Below are 18105 nucleotides of genomic sequence, written 5' to 3'. Positions count from 1 at the left end.
TTCTTCGGTACCCAAAGGAAGTCGGAAGTCAATGCCTTTTCTTTCTTTCTTCCTTCCTTCCTTCCTTTCTTTCTTTCTTTCTTTCTTTCTCTCTCTCTCTCTCTCTTTCTGTCTTTCTGTTTCTTTCTTTCTTTTTCTTTCTATTTCTTTTTCTTTCTTTTCTCTCTCTGTCTTTATTTTTCTGTTTATTTCTTTGTTTCTTTTTCTTTCTGTTTCTTTTTTCTTTCTCTCTCTCTCTTTGCTCTCTCTCTCTCTCTTTCTGTCTTTCTGTTTCTTTCTTTCTTTCTTTGTTTCTTTTCTTTCTTTCTTTTCTTTCTTTCTTTCTTTCTTTCTTTCTCTCTCTCTCTCTCTCTCTTTCTGTCTTTCTGTTTCTTTCTTTCTTTTTCTTTCTATTTCTATTTTTTTCTTTCTCTCTTTCTTTTCTTTCTCTCGCTCTTTTTCTGTCTTTCTGTTTCTTTCTTTCTTTCTTTAAGTTTCTTTTCTTTCTTTTTCTTTTTCTTTCTCTTTCTCTTTCTTTCTTTTCTTTCTCTCTCTCTTTTTCTGTCTTTCTGTTTCTTTCTTTCTTTCTTTCTTTCTTTCTTTCTTTCTTTCTTTCTTTCTTTTCTCTCTCTCTTTCTGTTTTCTGTTTCTTTGTTTCTTTAAGTTTCTTTTCTTCTTCCTTCCTTCCTTTCTTTCTTTCTTTCTTTCTTTCTTTCTTTCTTTCTTTCTTTTTCCATACTTTTACCTTCCCTTTCTCCTCCCATATTTTCCTACTATTTTCTTTTGTACGTTGGCATTATATATGATAAGCTGATAAAAATAAAAAATGTAGAAGTCTAAAATGAAACAGGGAGGGGGGAAAACAGATTGTCAACCTCGGAATGCATCTACAGAATTTCTGCTTCGTATTTTAACAAAAAGAAGAGAATAAAATAACAGAGTTGGAGGTCTTCTATCTAGTCCAGCCCCTTTGCTTAGCCAGGGGTTTGCTTGTTAATTTATTTGTTCGTTTGTACAATTTATTGGCTTTATCGCAGGGTGGCTTACAATCCTAAAGAAATTAAAAACAACCCAAAAGCTAAAAGGCATAAATAAAACACAGGCAGTCCTTGAGTTACAACAGTTTGTTAAGTGACTTCAAAATTACAACACTGAAAGAAGTGACTTATGACCGTTTTTCACACTTACGACCGTTGCAACATTCCTTCGATCACATGATCAAAATTAAGACGCTCGGGAACTGACTCGTATTTATGAAGATTACGTTGTCCTGGGTTCACGTCATCCCCTTCTGTGACCTTCTAAGTCCATGGGGAAGCCCAATCCACTTAATAACTGGGTTACTAACTTCCGCAGTGATTCACTTACAGACAGTGGAAGGAAAGGTCGCAAAAGGAGGGCAAAACTCACTTAACGACTGTCTTGCTTAGCAACGGAAATTTTGGGCTCAATTGTGGTCATAAGTCAAGGACTACCTGCGTTCCTAAGCAAAGACAGTGAGGATTGTGTGAATGCAATTTCTTTGCACGCAAAGGTTCGTGCACCTCTGGGTGGAAAAAGCATAAGGAATTAAGAAATCCCATTTTTTTTTATGAGTTCCCAAAAATCATATGTCTTCCCCAGCCAGGTGTTTGCCAATTACTGGTAGTCCTCAATTTACAACCATTCGCAACTGTTCGAACTTACAACGGCACTGAAAAAGCGACTTATAACCAGTCCTCACACTTGTGACCGTCGTAACATCCTCAGAAGTCACATGATAAAAATTCGGGCGCTTGGCAACTGGCAACATTTATGACGGTTTCTGCGTCCCAGGGTGACGTGGCCGCCATTTGCAACTTTCCCAGCTTTCTGGCTTCGGCAAGCAACGTCCGACTCACTTAACAACCTCGTGATTCGCTGAACAACCTTTGATTCGCTTAACGTCCAAGACAAAGAGATAATAAAACCAGCTGTGACTCGCTTAAAAAATACGCCTTGCTTATGAATGGAAATTCTGGTCCCAACTAAGGTCACCAGTCGAGGACTATCCTGGACTCCAAGGCCCATCATCCTCTGACCAGGTTGGAAATCCAGCATTGGAGACCCCACATTTGAACGCAAAACGCCTGAATTCACCTAGATTTCAATTTCGGCTCTAATCAGAAGCACAATCTTGAAGTGCAGAGATGAAATTATAGCAGGGAAGCGAAGCAAGAGCGCTATTAATTACCATCCATAAGATTAATTACCACCCTAAAATCTGACGCCTCCACTTTTGCCGGTTTTAGCCACATGAATTATCCCCCTCCCTCCTCTCCCCCCCAGGGTGTGCAGCAAAGGATGAATTTTAAGGAGGAAGGCATAGCAACGGTAGAGACGATCAGAACGATTTTTCAGGGACGAGGAAGATCATGTGAGGTCAGGCAGGGAAAGGTAAAGGAGAAAGCGAAAGGGATTTAAGAGAGCGACCTTCTGGTCACCAGTATTGAAGAATTACAGGTAGTTAGTCCTCAACTTCGTTTAGTGGCTTTTTGAAGTTACAACAGGCACAGAAAAAAGCAACTTGTGGGTGTTTTTCACACTTACGATCGCACGTCTCCGTGACACTGCAAGGACAGGATGTCCTACCTGTCGAAGACTACTTCAGCTTCAATCGCAATAATACAAGAGCAAACAATAGATTTAAACTTAATGTGAACCGCTCCAATCTTGATTGCAGAAAATATGACTTCTGTAACAGAGTTATTAACACTACCTGATTCTGTGGTCTCTTCTCAAAATCCCAAAAGCTTTAACCAAAAACGTTCTACTATTGACCTCACCCCATTCCTAAGGGGCGTGCATAAGAGATCAACCGTGCCTACCGTTCCTGTCCTATTGTTTTCCTCTCATTATATAAAATTAATATAGTTATTGCCTACTTTTGCTCATATATATGCTTATGTGATATGTAGTTATTTTATGTTGATGCTTGTGTATACTGTTGTGACAAAATAAAATAAAATAAAAAAAGTCACTTTTTTCAACCCTATCGCAAGTGTGAATGGTCATTAAAGTTTAAGATATAGTTTATGGCATAGGGCCGGGCTACTTACGGAACCGCCTGCTGCTACCGAATACCTCTCACCGACCCGTGCGCTCTCACAGAGAGGGACTCCTCAGGGTGCCGTCAGCTAGGCAGTGCCGACTGGCGACACCCAGGGGAAGGGCCTTTTCTGTGGGGGCTCCCACCCTCTGGAACAAGCTTCCCCCAGGACTTCGTCAACTTCCGGACCTCCGAACCTTCCGCCGCGAGCTTAAAACACATCTATTCATCTGCGCAGGACTGGATTAGATTTTAAATTTATATTGGTTTTAATGGGTTTTATTATTTATATTGTTCTTTTAAAAATTTGGCTATGTAGAATAAGTTTTTTAATTGTTATTTTATTTTGTATTTTATGACCGTTTTTCATGCTTACAACTATTGCAGCATCCCCATGATCAAAACTCGGATGCTTGGGGACTGACTCACATTTATGACCGTTGCAGCATCCCGGGGACGCGTGATCCCATCTTGCGACCTTCTGACCGGCAAAGTCAATGGGAAAACCAGATTCGCTTAATGACCATATTACTAACTGAACCACCGCTGTGATTCCCTTCACAATTGTGGCAACGGAGGTCGTAAAATGGAGCAAAGTTCACTTAACAAGTGTTTGTATCTGTCTGTAAGTCCGGGACTACCTGTACATATAGAAACATAATAAAACCGCGTTCTCCTTTACTGAATGGCGCGTGCAAATCTCCGAATACACGTACGAGCCGCCTACGAACACGCAAACGCTCTCTCGCAGAAACACACAACTCCCCTTTCCCTTTGCTCCATCCGATTAACTGCAGAAAAAATAATGAACTGCAGAAAAAATAATGGCTACCAACCTGCCTTCCATTGAGGACCTGTATACTGCACGAATCAAGAAGAGGGCTGTGAAAATATTTACAGATCCCTCACATCCTGGACATAAACTGTTTCAACTCCTACCCTCAAAACGACGCTATAGAGCACTGCACACCAGAACAACTAGACACAAGAACAGTTTTTTCCCGAAGGCCATCACTCTGCTAAACAAATAATTCCCTCAACACTTTCAAACTATTTACTGAATCTGCACTACTATTGATCTTCTCATCACCAATCTCTTCCCACTTATGACTGTATGACTGTAACTTTGCTGCTGGCAATCCTTATGATTTATATTGATATATTGACCATCATTTGTGTTGTAAATGTTGTACCTTGATGAAGGTATCTTTTCTTTTATGTACACTGAGAGCAGATGCACCAAGACAAATTCCTTGTGTGTCCAATCACACTTGGCCAATAAAATTCTATTCTATTCTATTCTGTTAAAAGGAAAAACGCCAGCAGATATTCTGTTTAGCGACTTGTATAAAGACAACCCCATTCCCCAAAGAAAAATGCTGAGCGAAATTGAGGAAGACGGAACGAGAGAGAGAGAGAGAGAGAGACGCTTGAGAGATGGAACGGCGGGATCGATTCGGAAGAGACGATCAGCAGAGCCCCTAAAATTGCTTACACAAGGAAAAAAAAAAGTGCAAGCAAGTGTGTCGTTGCCTCTGCACGATTCTCAGGCGGTGAAGCCCGACTGAACGTCAGCCAAGTCCTTGCAAATTTGCAAGCCCGTGAAACTCGGTCTCCCCTCTAAAATTCAGGAAAGGATCTATTTTTAAAAACCCGGATCTATTTCTTTAACTCCCCCTCCCCCCCCCGGGGCACTTTGCAGGAAGCGCACGAGACGGGAAGCCTTCTTTTCAGGTCGTCCTCCACTTACGACCGTTCGTTTAGTGACCAACGTCACAACGTCGCTGAAGGAAGCGACGTATGACCGCTTTTCGCACTTACGACCCTTGCAGCATCCCCATGGTCACGTGATTAAAATTCGGACGCTCGGTAAATCGACTCGTATTTATGACGGTCGCACTTTCGTGGGGGGTCCCGTGATCCCCTTTTGTGCCCCTTCATCATCATCATCTTCATTTAACGACCCCATAATCGCTTGCTGCAAACTGAATCTGGGCAACTGAAGTCTGGGCGGCTGAATGGGGCAAGCGGAGTGTTTTAATGGCCGGATGCCCTTCCTGTCGCCAGTGCCGAGTTTTTGTTCGGCAAATATACTCTCAGTGTGAGAAAACATCCCCTTTTGAGACCTTCTGACCGGCAAAATCCATGGGGGAGCCAGGTTCACTTAAAAACCGTGTTAATAACTCAACAGCTGCAGCGATTCCCTTAACAACGGGTGGCAAGATAGGTTGTAAAATGTGGTGACTCACTTAACAACGGCCTGCTCTGCTAGCAACGGAAATTTCTGACTCAACGGTGGTCATAAGGCGAGGAGGACGACTACTAAAGGTGCGGACTCCTGTTTGTTATCCACACCGCCTCCCAATTCAGGCGTTGCGCAGACTCAAAGATCTCAGCAAGCTGTTTTACGACCTGGTTGGTTTGCCACCGTTGTTAAGCGAATCCCCGGGAGTTGTCCAATAAGTAACACCGTTGTTAAGCGAACCTGATTTTCCCCGTGGTCTTTGCTTGTCGGAAGTTTGCAAAAGGCTACATGGGTTACATGACACTGCAGCCGTTGTAAATCGGAGGTGAGGGGCTGGTGTGGAAAGTGGGGGGAGGTCCCAGCCTTGGTGCCAACCAGTCTTTGCCACCCACCCACCCCGAAAAAAATCTCCAAACCAGCATCCCCCCCCAACCTCCCCCTATTTTGAACTAGGAAATGGACACGGATCACTATCAAAGGACTTTTAAAAAGGAATTTGCTGTTTGAAAAACAAAGATGATATAACTAAATTCTCCAACTCCAACAGATCATGTTATAATCTGATCCACTGGACAGCTTTGAGCTCACACAGATAACACAAGACACACAAACACACCACTGTGCCTTCCAAAGGTTTGCTCCTTTTACTTAGAGAGTTTCGATGGCACCCAAAGTTTTGAGCTAGTTATTAAGGCCCTTTTAAGCCTCGGGATCCGCATTTGGTGAAGGATGCATCCCCAAACCTGTTTCTTGACCATGTGCAGAGTGCAAATTCCTTGATAGATAGATAGACAGAAAGAGAGGGAGGGAGGGAGAAAGAGAGAGATGAAATATACATAGATAAATGATAGATAAAGATAAGAAAGAGATAGATAGATGATAGATAGATATAAAAAAGAGAGAGAGAGACAGAGAGCGAGAGAGTGAGAGATGATACATACATAGATGATAGAGAAAGAGAGAGAGAAAGATAAGATAGATAGATAGATAGATAGATAGATAGATAGATAGAAAGATAGATAGAAAGAAAGAAAGAGAAAGATTTAAAAGAGAGGGAGAGAGAGAAAGAGAGAGATGAAATATACATAAATGATAAAGAGAGAGAGAGAGATAAGAGATAAATAGAGATAAAAAGAGAGAGAGAAAGAGAGAGATGATATATACATAGATGATAGAGAAAGAGAGAGAGAAAGATAAGAAAGAGATAGATAGATAGATAGACAGACAGATAGATATAAAGAGAGAGAGAGAAAGAGAGAGAGATGAAATATACATAGATGATAGAGAAAGAGAGAGAGAAAGATAAGAAAGAGATAGATAGATAGATAGATAGATAGATAGATAGATAGATAGATAGATAGATAGACAGATAGATATAAAGAGAGAGAGAGAGAGAGAGATGAAATATACATAGATGATAAAGAGAGAGAGAGAGATAAGAGATAGATAGATAGATAGATGGATAGAGAGAAAGAGAGAGATAAAAAAGAAAGAGAGAGAGAGAGAGAACGATAGGCAGTCCTTAATTTATGACCCCAGCTAAGCCCAAAATTTCTGTAGCCAAGTGGGGACATTTGTTGTGAGTTTTGCCCCATTTTACGACCTCTCTTGCCACGGTTCTTAAGTGAATCCCCGCCATTGTTGAGTTAGTAACCCGGTTGTCAAAGTGAGCCTGGCTTCCCCACTGACTTGGCTTCTTAGAAGGTCGCACAAAAGGGGATCACGTGACCCTCGGGGACACTGCAACGGTCGTAAGCATGAGTCAGCTGGCAAGCGCCCGACTTTAGATCACGTGACCATGGGGAAGCTGCCACGGTCGTAAGTGTGAAAACAAAAAAAAATTGTCGTAAGTCACTTTTTTTCAGCGCCCTTGTGACTTCGGTCACTAAACGAACGGTTGTAAGTCGAGGTCTCCCTGGTATATATTTAATTTAATGCATTTATTTTACACCCCCCTAAGCCGTCCAGCAGCTGTCCATCAATGCAAGACGGATTATGCAAGACGGATAATTCACTTCTCTCCTTAAGACCACTGGCTGTTCAAACCTTTAATCTTGCAATGATTTCAGGATTATAGGGGGGGGGTCTCCCTAAATCACAACCTTTGTCTCCCCCCCCAGTTTTCTCCTCCCCTCTGGCTGCAAAATCTCCTCCGCTCCACTCCCAGGGGACCCCCTTAGTCTAAACAAAAACAAACAAACCCCTGCAAGAGCCAGAGATCTCCTCCCCCCCCCAAAAAAAAATCCCATTTTTCCAACACCATCTCGGTTGGGGGCTGCCGAGCAAACAGATTTTCCTGCGCAGGGGTAAAAAAACCACAACAGCTGCCGCGGAACCAAAACTGCAGCAGGGAAGTTTGGATCTTGGCAAAGCCGTTCGGTGTGTGTGTGTGGGGTGGGGGGGGCAGTAGATTCCTTCAGGATCCGCTGGAAGAAATCGTAATCTGTTGGCGGAAGGCGGGCGGACGGAGGGCTGAGCAAGTTAACAAAGCAAACCTCTGCATTGGAAGCTCCTTCACCACAAAAGAAGGTTTGTGCACGCATGTTGTGTTTTTGTTTGTGTGTATGTGTGTGCAAGAGACACACAGCCACCGGCTACACAACCCTGGATTCGGGGTGCCGTGCGAACCCAGCATTTGGTGCAAGGTCAAGCCAGCTTTAACCGCACTTCTCTCTCCAAATTCTTTTATATATATATATAAATTATATATATATAATTTATACATTTTTTTCTTAACATACATAAGCGCTTAGTAAACAGTGTATTGCCTGGGTCGGTTTACTTATACATAATAAAAGCGACAATAATACTATTTACTTATACACAGTCATGCTCTTTCAACTTCTAATTTCTACCTCTGTCCTCTAACCGCCGATCAAACCAATCCCAAATCTCTCTCCGAATTTTTATTCTTGGCGCATTTAACTCAGCAAGGAGCAACAGCATCCTTTCCGTACCTCCCCCCGCCCCTCCGAGAGGGAATAAGAAGACACCCCCCCCCACAAAGTCCAACTCCACCTTTTGCCGAAGTAACTTGCTGCGCACTCTGCCCCACAGCCTGGCGCCGGTGTTGGGGGCTCTCTTGCCGGCGGGGGCTTCCTCCAGGCTATCCAAAGAGCTGTGGTCCACATGTTCGCGGGACAGGTTCCTCGGCTGCACCAAAACCTCCGTCATCTCGTGGTGGGTAGACGGGTTCTCCTTACTTGGAGGGGGGGAGTGCCCCAAAAAATGCCCGGAGGGCACCGATTCCAAGTGGCAAACCAGATCTCCTGGGTACTAGGAGGAGGAGGAGGGGGAGGAGGAGGGAGCAAGGCCCATCTCAAAGGGGAAAGGGCTGTTTAGAAGACCCCCGTTTTAGCGCTTGGGTCTCTGGAAGGAGCCGGGGTGCGCACCATCCCTGGACGGAGGAGATGCGCGCTCTGCTTGATGTGCGCTCTGCGGGAAGAGCCTGGAGAAATCTTTGCCTCGGTTCCTCCCTCTGGTCTTCAGCCCTCCCCCTCCTCTCTCCCCTCCCCTCTTCCCTACCGGCTTAACCTCTCCAGCACCGGACTCGGTTTCCCCAAACAAATCGTCTGGAACCGACTTTCTCCAAGGATTATAGAGACTATAGAGACAGTTAACTCGTCGGATGCCAAGCAGGGAGGTTTGGAGAAAAAGGGAAAAAAAGAGAGAACGGAGCCAGGAATCAAAGCTCTTTCTTTTTGTTTTTCCTTCGCTTGTCTTGAATCGGCCTTGAAAAGCGGCAGAAGGCAAAGAATGCCGACCTCAGAATGGGGATACAGGTACTCCTCGACTTACAGTGGTTTCATTTAGTGACCGTTCAAAGCGACGACGGCACTGAAGGAAGTGGCTGATGGCCAGTTCCTACACTTAACGACCGTGCAGCATCCCTGTGGTTACAAAGAGAAGCAAGAAGCAGCCTGCCACAATTCCTACTGTGCTTCGTACAGGCGTTCCTCGGCTTACGACAGTTCACTTAGTGGCCATTTGAAGTTATAACGGCACTGGGGAAAAAGGGACTTGTGACCATTGTTCACTCTTACGACCGTTACGCCTAAACAAAATTCAGACGCTTGGCAACTGTCTCCTACTTATGACAGCTGCATTGTCCTGGGGTCGCGTGATCCCCTTTTACGACCTTCAAACCGGCGAAGTCAGTGGGGAAGCCAGATTCACTTAACAACCATGTCACTAACTGAACGATCGCAGAAACAACCGCACGACTGCGACAGGAGTGGGGGCAAAATTCACCGAACAAATGTTTCCCTTAGCCATAAAAATCTGGGGCTCAATTATCGTCATAACTCGAGGACTGCCTGTACAAGGGATAGGAGGCCACCAAGAAGCCCTTAGAAAGGGCAGAGCAATCCGGGTGAAGTAGGGAAATCAAAGCTTTCTGTTCTTGTCAGCTGTTCATAGCAAATTATTTACAGAACAGAACAAAGTAATAGAGTTGGAGGGGACCCTCGAGGTCTTCTAGTCCAACCCGCTGTTCAAGCAGGAGACCTAATCCAGACCATTCCAGACAAACGACTGTTCCAGTCTCTTCTTGAAAAACCTCCAGTGATTGAGCACCCACAACTTGGGTCATTCCTTGGAAGTTTCGCACACTGCTGCCCTTACCATTATCCTGGACTTGAAAGTGACACCAGAGGTCATCTAGACCTACCCAACCGCCCCTTGCTTGGGACAGGGACCACTGAAATATTTTTGAGTGATGGATATTCTGCTTTTGGTTGAAGACTTCTATTAAAAGAGGACCCACTAGCAGAGGGATCCAAACACTCTTCAGGTCATCCTTACTTAATGACTGCCTCATTTAGTGACTGCTCATAGTTATGATAGTGATGGAAGAGACACTTTGCGACCAAACCTTGCTTTTATAGGTAGTCCTCGACTTACAGTCATTGGTGAAGCAACCGTTCGACGTTACAAAGACACTGAAAAAGCTGACTCATAACCAGTCCTCACACTTACGACTGCCACAGTATCGCCATGGTCACGTGATCAAAATCCAGGAACTTGGTGTTCAGTGGTCTCGAGTCACATGATCACCATTTGCAGCCTTCCCAACCAGCATTCGACAAGTGAAGTCGATGGGGAAGGCCAGATTCACTTAACGACCGCATGATTCACTTAACAACGGTGGCAAAACGTGCTTCTAAAATGGGGCACGATTCATTTAGCAACGGAAACCCTGTCCGCAATTTTGGTTACAACTTGAAATTCAATCTTTGCAGGAAAGCCGTTATCAGATTGTAAGCACGGTCTTGCTTTCGCTTAGCAACCGCTTCACTTAACGACTGAGTTGCCAGTCCCAATGATGGTCCCTAAACGAGGACAACCTGCACAATTCCACTCCCAGAAAAGGAGGGAGATTTTACAGATGACTAACACAACAGATTTCAAATTGGGGGAGGGGGCTGCACTCTGTACGTGGCAAGAGACACTTTCCCCCCATCTGTGTCGAGAAGCAACCGACAGCAATTCATCTACGGAATACAGTTAGGACTCTACTTACGACCATCACTGAGCCCGGAATTTCTGTTGCTAAGTGGGACACTTGTTAAGTGAGTTTTACGACCTTTCTCGCCACTGTTCTTAAGTGAGTCACTGCAGTTGTAACAACGGTTGCTAAGCAAATCCGGATTTTCCCATGGACTTTGTTGGTCAGAAGGTCACCCAAAGGGGATCACGTGTCCTCAGGACACAGCAACGGTCGTAAGTATGAGTCAGTTGCCAAACGTCTGGATTTTAATCAGGTGACCCTGGGGATGCTACCAAAGTCGTAGGTGTAAAAAACGACGGTAACTCACTTTTTTCAATGGCGTTTGAATGGTCACTGAATGAACGGCTGTAAATCGAGGACTACTTGTATATGCCAGCCAGAGAGAAGGGAGGCCAGCCTCTCCAGAAGTCCCAGGTCAGTGAAGGAGAGATTGGAAAAAGAAATAAAAATGAAAGAAAACAAGAGAATTCCTTTCCTTTTATTTTGGGGGGGAAAAAAACCCAGCTTTTGAAGTCAGGATCCGAATTCTTTTCTCCTTCTGGCTGGGTTCTCTCTCCTCCTTCCCCAAGCCGGCCCTTCCTGATAGGATCTACTACATCTCCCATCATCCCCAGACAACTGGCAGGAGCTAAGGGGAGCCAGAAGGAAGAGAGAGAGAGAGAGAGAGAGAATGAGAAAAGAGAGAGAATGAGGGAGAGAATGAGAGAGAGAGAGAATGAAAGAGAGAGAGAGAATGAGAAAAGAGAGAGAATGAGAGAGAGAGACAATGAGAGAATGAGGGAGAGAATGACAGAGGAGAGAGAGAATGAGAGAGTGAATGAGAAAGAGAATGAGAGAGAGAATGAGAAAAGAGAGAGAATGGGAGAGAGAGACAATGAGAGAATGAGAGAAAGAGAATGAGAGAGGAGAGAGAGACAGTGAGAGACAGAGAATGAGAGAGAGAGAGAATGAGAAGGAGAAGGAGAGAAAGAGGGAGAGAATGAGAGAGAGAGAGAGAATGAGAGAGAGAGAATGAAAGAGAAAGAGAAAGAGAGAGAGAAAATGAGAGGGAGAAAATGAGAGAGGGAGAGAATGAGAGAGAGAGAGTGTGAGAGAGAGAGAATGAGAGAGAGAGAGAATGAGGGAGAGAGAGAGAGAATGAGAGAGAGAATGAGAGAGAGAGAGAGAGAATGAGAAAAGAGAGAGAATGAGGGAGAGAATGAGAGAGAGAGAGAATGAAAGAGAGAGAGAGACAATGAGAAAGAGAATGAGAGAAAGAGAATGAGAGAATGAGAGAGGAGAGAGAGAGAATGAGAGAGAGACAGAGAATGAGAGAGAGAATGAGGGAGAGAATGAGAGGAGAGAGAGATAATGAGAGAGAGAATGAGAAAGAGAATGAGAGAGAGAGAATGAGAAAAAGAGAGAGAATGAGAGAGAGAGACAATGAGAAAGAGAATGAAGGAGAGAATGAGAGAGAGAGAAAATGAGGGAGAGAGAGAGAGAGACTGGGAGGGGGGAGATGGGAGGCGGGTTCCGATTTCACGTCTGCAAATCGGCAAGTGCCTTCCCTTTGGGGAGGGGAGGGTCCCATCTGCCCTCGTGCCTGCCCCCTTCAAGACCCCAAGGGCCAGAGCTATGGAGGGGGGAGGGGTGTTGGAGTCTGTGCAACTGCCCGACAAGAATTCCACGGGGGTGGGTGGGAAATGATGCAATGATCAAGCAAGCAAGCCAAGCCGCGCGCGCACAATTAAAAGACCAAAGGAGGGGGGAAAAATGCTGCATGCTAAAACGTGAGAGAGGTCATGTTTATATTACAATATTTCAAATAGAAAAATTCCTTTTAGTTTTCCAACTCTGTGGGACATTTCAGAGAGTTAAATATGCATTCAAGTGGCCGGCTCTGTAAGGAGTCCTTGCCTTACGACCATAATTGATCTCATATTTTTGGTTGCTAAGCGAGACGAGTGAATTTAGCCTCATTTTATGAGTTTTCTGGCCACTGTCCTTGTTCTGTAACTAACACGGTTGTTAAGTGAATCTGTCTTTCCCAGACCGGCCCGGGGAAAAAGTGACTTACGATCGTTTTTCACACTTACGACCATCGCAGCATCCCCAGGATCACGTGGTCAAAATTCCGACGCTTGGCTCGTATATTTATGACGGTCGTAGTGTCCCAGGGTCATGTGATCCCCCTTTTGTGACCTTCTGACCAGCAAAGTCAATGGGGGAGCCAGATTCACTTAATGACCGTGTGACTAACTCAACGACGGCAATGATTCACTTACCAACTGCGGCAAAGAAAGCTGGTGAGATGGGGCAAAAACTCACTTAGCAACCGTCTTGCTTGGCCATGGAAATTTTGCGCTCCGGTGGGGTGGCTGGCTGGGGGATTCTGGGAGTTGAAGTCCGCCAGGCTTAAAGTCGCCAAGGTTGGAGACCCCTGCTCTAAAGTCAATACAGGTGGTCCTCGACTTACAACGGTTCACTTAGTGACCATTCGAAGTTACAATGGCGCTGGAAAAAAATGGCTTGCGACCATTGTTCACTCTTAACGACCACGGTAGCATCCCCATTGTCACATGATCAAAATTCAACTGACTCATACTTAACGACGGTTGCAGTGTTCCGGGGGTCCCTTTTGTGACCTTCCGACAAGCGTTAATCAAATGGGGAAGCCAGATTCACTTAACAACCGTCTTACTTTGAATAAACGCAGCGATTCCCTTAACAACGTTGGCGAGAAAGGTGATAAAACAAGACAAAACTCGATACATGTCTCACTTAGCAACAGAAAGCTTGTGCTCCATTGTGGTCGTTAAGTCGGGGATTAATTGTATTACGACCATTTTTCACACTTAACGGCCATTGCAGCGCCCCCCATTGTCAACATGATCAAAGTTCTTTGCAACAGACTCATATTTATGACGGTTTTGCAACAGACTCGTATTTATGACGGTTGCGGTATTTCTGGGGTTCACGCGATCCCCTTTTGCGACCTTCTGACAAGCAAAACCAATGGGGAAGCCGGACTCACTCTACAATCATGTCCCTCGCTTAAAAACTGGAGCGATTCACTTAACGACTGTGGCAAGAAAGGTCGTAAAACGGGGTGAAGCTCGCTTAACAAACGTCTCGCTCAGCAACGGGAGATTTGGGATCCATTGGGGTGGCTGGCTAAGGAATTCTGGGAGTTGAAGTCCACCGTTATGTCAAGGAGACCTAATTGCCCACCCTTCTTCTAAGTATTTATTCTTCCGCGCAGGACTGGCATAAAATGGGTTTTATTAGGATTTTAATGGGGTTTTATGATGCTATGTATTTTATATTTGAATTATCAGCCAAATTGGATAAGTTTTTATAATTCTGATTTTATTGTATTGTATTTATGATTGTTATTTTTATCTGGCTGTAAACCACCCTAAGTGCTTCGGGAGAAGGGCGGTATAGAAATTAAATTATTATTATTATTATTATTATTATTATTATTATTATTATTATTATTATTATTATTATTATTATTATTACTATTATTATTATTAATTATTATTATTATTATTATTATTATTATTATTATTATTATTATTATTATTATTATTATTATTATTATTACGTCAATACAAGCAGAACCAGGAGACGTGTCTCAAACATCTGTCTGTTTTTTTTCCGGTCAACTGATGGCAAATGTTGTCCAGATCCGGAGGAGACGAAGTTCTGGATTATCTCCAGATTATTCAGGGGGGGTCCCGATGGACCAAATAAACAAGAATTTTGCACTAGGGCTTCGCACCCATCTGCTCACCCCCTAAGCCTGGCTCGCTTCTCCAGCTATTCCGATGCGGGTTGTTGTTCCACATTACAACACAACAGGAACCCGCAACTCCCAGGAGTCCTGCTCGCCCCCAAAATTCACATGCCTGGAATATCCATGTTCCGCTCGGCCGCCAGCGTGACTCACGCGCGGGGATCAAAGCCGCCTTTCCAGTAAATAGAGCTACCAACTTTCTACTACTGTACTCGTTCTTCGTTCTCCAAACTCGCTTGAAGTTTTCGAGTTACACATTCGGAGTGGGGAAGAACTGGCTCGGTTCCTACTAGAGGGAAAAACTGTCTTCCTGTTGCATTTTTTTACCGATGCGCAAAGCCCACAGATTTCGCTCTTGTTCCAAACCCTCCCCCCCCTTTTTTTTTTTTCTGGATCGGCAGTTTGAATTTTCTGAATTTGCCGCCACATTTTTCTGAATCTGCAGCTGATTTTTCTGAATTTGCCACTGTGTTTTTCTGAATGTGCAGCTGGATTTTTTTTTTTTTAATTTACAACTGGATTTTTCTGAATTTGCTGCTGCGTTTTCAGAACCTGCGACTGCATATCCTAAATCTGCAGCTGGATTTTGCGAATTTACAGCTGGAATTTTCTGAATTTGAGGTCGGGTTTTCTGAATTTGCCACTGCGTTTTCAGAACCTGCGACTGCATATCCTAAATCTGCAGCTGGATTTTGCGAATTTGTCGCTGCATTTGTCTGAATTTGCAACTGAATATTTTGAACTGACAGCCGATTTTAGCTGAATTTGCGGCTGGAGTTTTTGAAATTTGCAATGGGATATTCTGAATGTGCTGTTTGAATTTTATGAATTTGGGGTTCAGTTTCACTGAGTTCGCAGTTAAAGTTCCTGAATTTGCAATTGAGTTTTTAGAATTTGCAGTTTGACTTTTCTGAATTTGCGGTTTGAATTTTCTGAGTTTGCAGCTAAATTTTTCTAAATTTGCAGTTTGAATTTCCTGACTTTGCAATTCCTGAATTTGCAATTCCTGAATTTGCAATTCCTGAATTTGGGGAAAAGGAATATGTTGAAGCAGATTTCTGCACAAAAATGCAGGAATTCGAGAAAGTAATGAACAAGTCTGTTTTATTATATAACACCCATCCCAGGCTATATTAATAGAAATAATTCTGAACTGTATCATGCAAATCTGTTTTGAATAGGCTGCAGCAGTGGTGAAATTGAAATTTTTTTCCTACTGGTTCTGTGGGCGTGGCCTGGTGGGCGTGGTGTGGCTTGGTGGGCGTGGCAGGGAAAGGATACTGCAAAATCCCCATTCCCTCCCTACTCCTGGAGGAAGAATATTGCAAAATCTCCATTTCCACCTGACTCTGGGACCAGCCAGAGGTTGTATTTGCCAGTTCTCCAAACTACTCAAAATTTCTGCTACCGGTTCTCCAGAACCTGCTGGATTTCAACTCTGGGCTGCAGGGAGGACAAACTTGAAGAAAAACATCAAGATTTAACAACACACAACCCCCCTGAAATGTGACCCACGCTTTTTCCACATAGGGCTGTAGAATTTTACATCGACAATTCGGCAAACAGTGCACAAAAGAATGGCGCAAAGCTGACATCAAGACTCAAAACATGACAATCCAAACTCCAAATTTTAATAATCTGGAATATTTCTATTTTGGAAAATTTTGCAAAAAAAACCCCAAGACCTTAACAGCACCATCTCTGAGCCAGAGATAAGGAAAGAAAAATTGAAGTCAGACTGTAAGCAGAGTCGGAATTTCTCTTAGTGTCTGCTTTGCTTAATGATGGCGTTGCAGGTGCTAATTCGGGTCACTAAACAAGGACTACATCAAAGGCATTACCATAGTTTATAGATAAGATATTCAAAGTGGCCATGTTTGAAAACCACTGCTTAAAGATGAGTGGTTGTCTGAGATTTCTAGACTCCGTTACAGGTAGTCCTCAGTTTACGACTGCACCCTAGCCCAAAATTTCTTGCTGCTAAGCAAGACACTTGTTAAGTGACTTTTCCCCCATTTTAAGACCTTTCTTGCTATGGGTGTTAAGTGAACCATTGGAGTTGTGAAGTTAGTAAAACGGTAAATCCTCGCAAAAGAGGATGACGTGACTTCGGGACGCTGCAAACCGTCATAAATATGAGTCAGTCGACCAGCGTCTGAATTTTGATCACGTGACCATGGGGATGTTGCAACGGTTGTAAGCTGAAAAATGGTCATAAGTCACCGTTTTCAGTCCTTTAAACACTATACATATATATAGTATATTTACGGGCTATTTACGGGACCGCCTGCTGCTACCGAATACCTCTCACCGACCCGTGCGCTCTCACAGAGAGGGACTCCTCAGGGTGCCGTCGGCGCGACAGTGTCGTCTGGCGACGCCCAGGAAGGGCCTTCTGTGGGGCTCCCGCCCTCTGGAACGAACTCCCCCCAGGACTCCGTCAACTTCCGGACCTCCGAACCTTTCGTCGCGAGCTCAAAACTCACTTATTTATCTGCGCTGGACTGGGTTAGTTTTAAATTTATGGGTTTTTAATGGGTTTTTATTCTAAATTTTTAATTTTGGCCAATTTAATAAGTTTTTTAAATTGTATTTTAATTGTATTCATATTGTATCATGGTGTATTTTTACTTGGCTGTAAACCGCCCTGAGTCCTTCGGGAGAAGGGCGGTATAAAAATTTAAATAATAAATAAATAAATAAATAAATAGTCCTCGCCTTACAAGAGTTCTTTTAGTGACCATTCAAAGTTACAAAAAGGTATAAATGAACAATATATTTGTATATTACATCTGAAATATAACATATGTTTCACTGAAAATATATATATATATTTCATTATTGTCATTAAACACCCAGAGCCCCTCTTAAATATAAATTAACTAAATAGAAAGAAGAGTATTTGAAACCCTTCTCCTCATTTTCCTTCTGCCTCCGATTCACCCAGGTACCATCTCCTCTCCCCTCCTCTCCCCTCCCGGGATCTTCCTCGACCAATCGGAGCAAAGCTCAGCAGTTGTCTTAGCAACCGTTGCTACAGCAACCTGGGATAAAGTTGATCTGAGGATGCTGCCAGGGGCTTTCTAGGGAGGTCATATTTACCCACCTGTCCTGCCTTGTGAATGGAGCTTCGGAAGTCACAAAGGAGGAATAACAAAGTAACAAGAGTCGGAAGGGACCTTGGAGGTCATCTAGCCCAACCCCCCTGCCCGAGCAGGAGACCCTACGCCATTTCAGACAAACGGATGTCCACTCTCTCACTAAAAACCTCAAGTCTTTTAACATTCACAACTTCTGGTGGCAAGCTGTTCCGCTGGTTAATTGTCCTCAACTGTCAGGAAAATTCTGCATCCTGGATCTCAGTACCGAATTCAGCGGATCTCAATTTCCTTCTCCCCCCACCCCACCCTCAACCATTCCTTTTTTTTTTTTTTTACTTTTAAAAGCATTTTTCCGACAACCTCTTCGGCTGAAGAGGTTGTAAAAAAAATGCTTTTAAAAACCTCTGATGATAAGGCAACTCA

General features: G+C 43.8%; 1 protein-coding gene across 4 annotated transcripts in view; it reads right to left on the bottom strand.

The window, feature by feature from the left end:
* The window catches only part of ABR (ABR activator of RhoGEF and GTPase), a 152509-nt gene that overhangs the window by 42550 nt on the left and 91854 nt on the right, over positions 1-18105 (bottom strand). The window contains exon 1 of one of the 4 annotated variants that reach the window (XM_058163988.1): positions 8310-8726. The exons of the other annotated variants lie outside the window; for them this stretch is intronic. Within the exon in view, the coding sequence (XP_058019971.1) occupies positions 8310-8465 (156 nt within the window). The 5' untranslated portion in view covers positions 8466-8726. Of the gene's footprint in view, positions 1-8309; positions 8727-18105 lie in introns of those variants that run through there. 4 annotated transcript variants of the gene reach the window in all.

The sequence above is a fragment of the Ahaetulla prasina genome, chromosome 1, assembly GCF_028640845.1.
Source record: "Ahaetulla prasina isolate Xishuangbanna chromosome 1, ASM2864084v1, whole genome shotgun sequence".
Classification (NCBI taxonomy): domain Eukaryota; kingdom Metazoa; phylum Chordata; class Lepidosauria; order Squamata; family Colubridae; genus Ahaetulla; species Ahaetulla prasina.
This window is presented reverse-complemented; position numbering and strand designations above follow the sequence as displayed.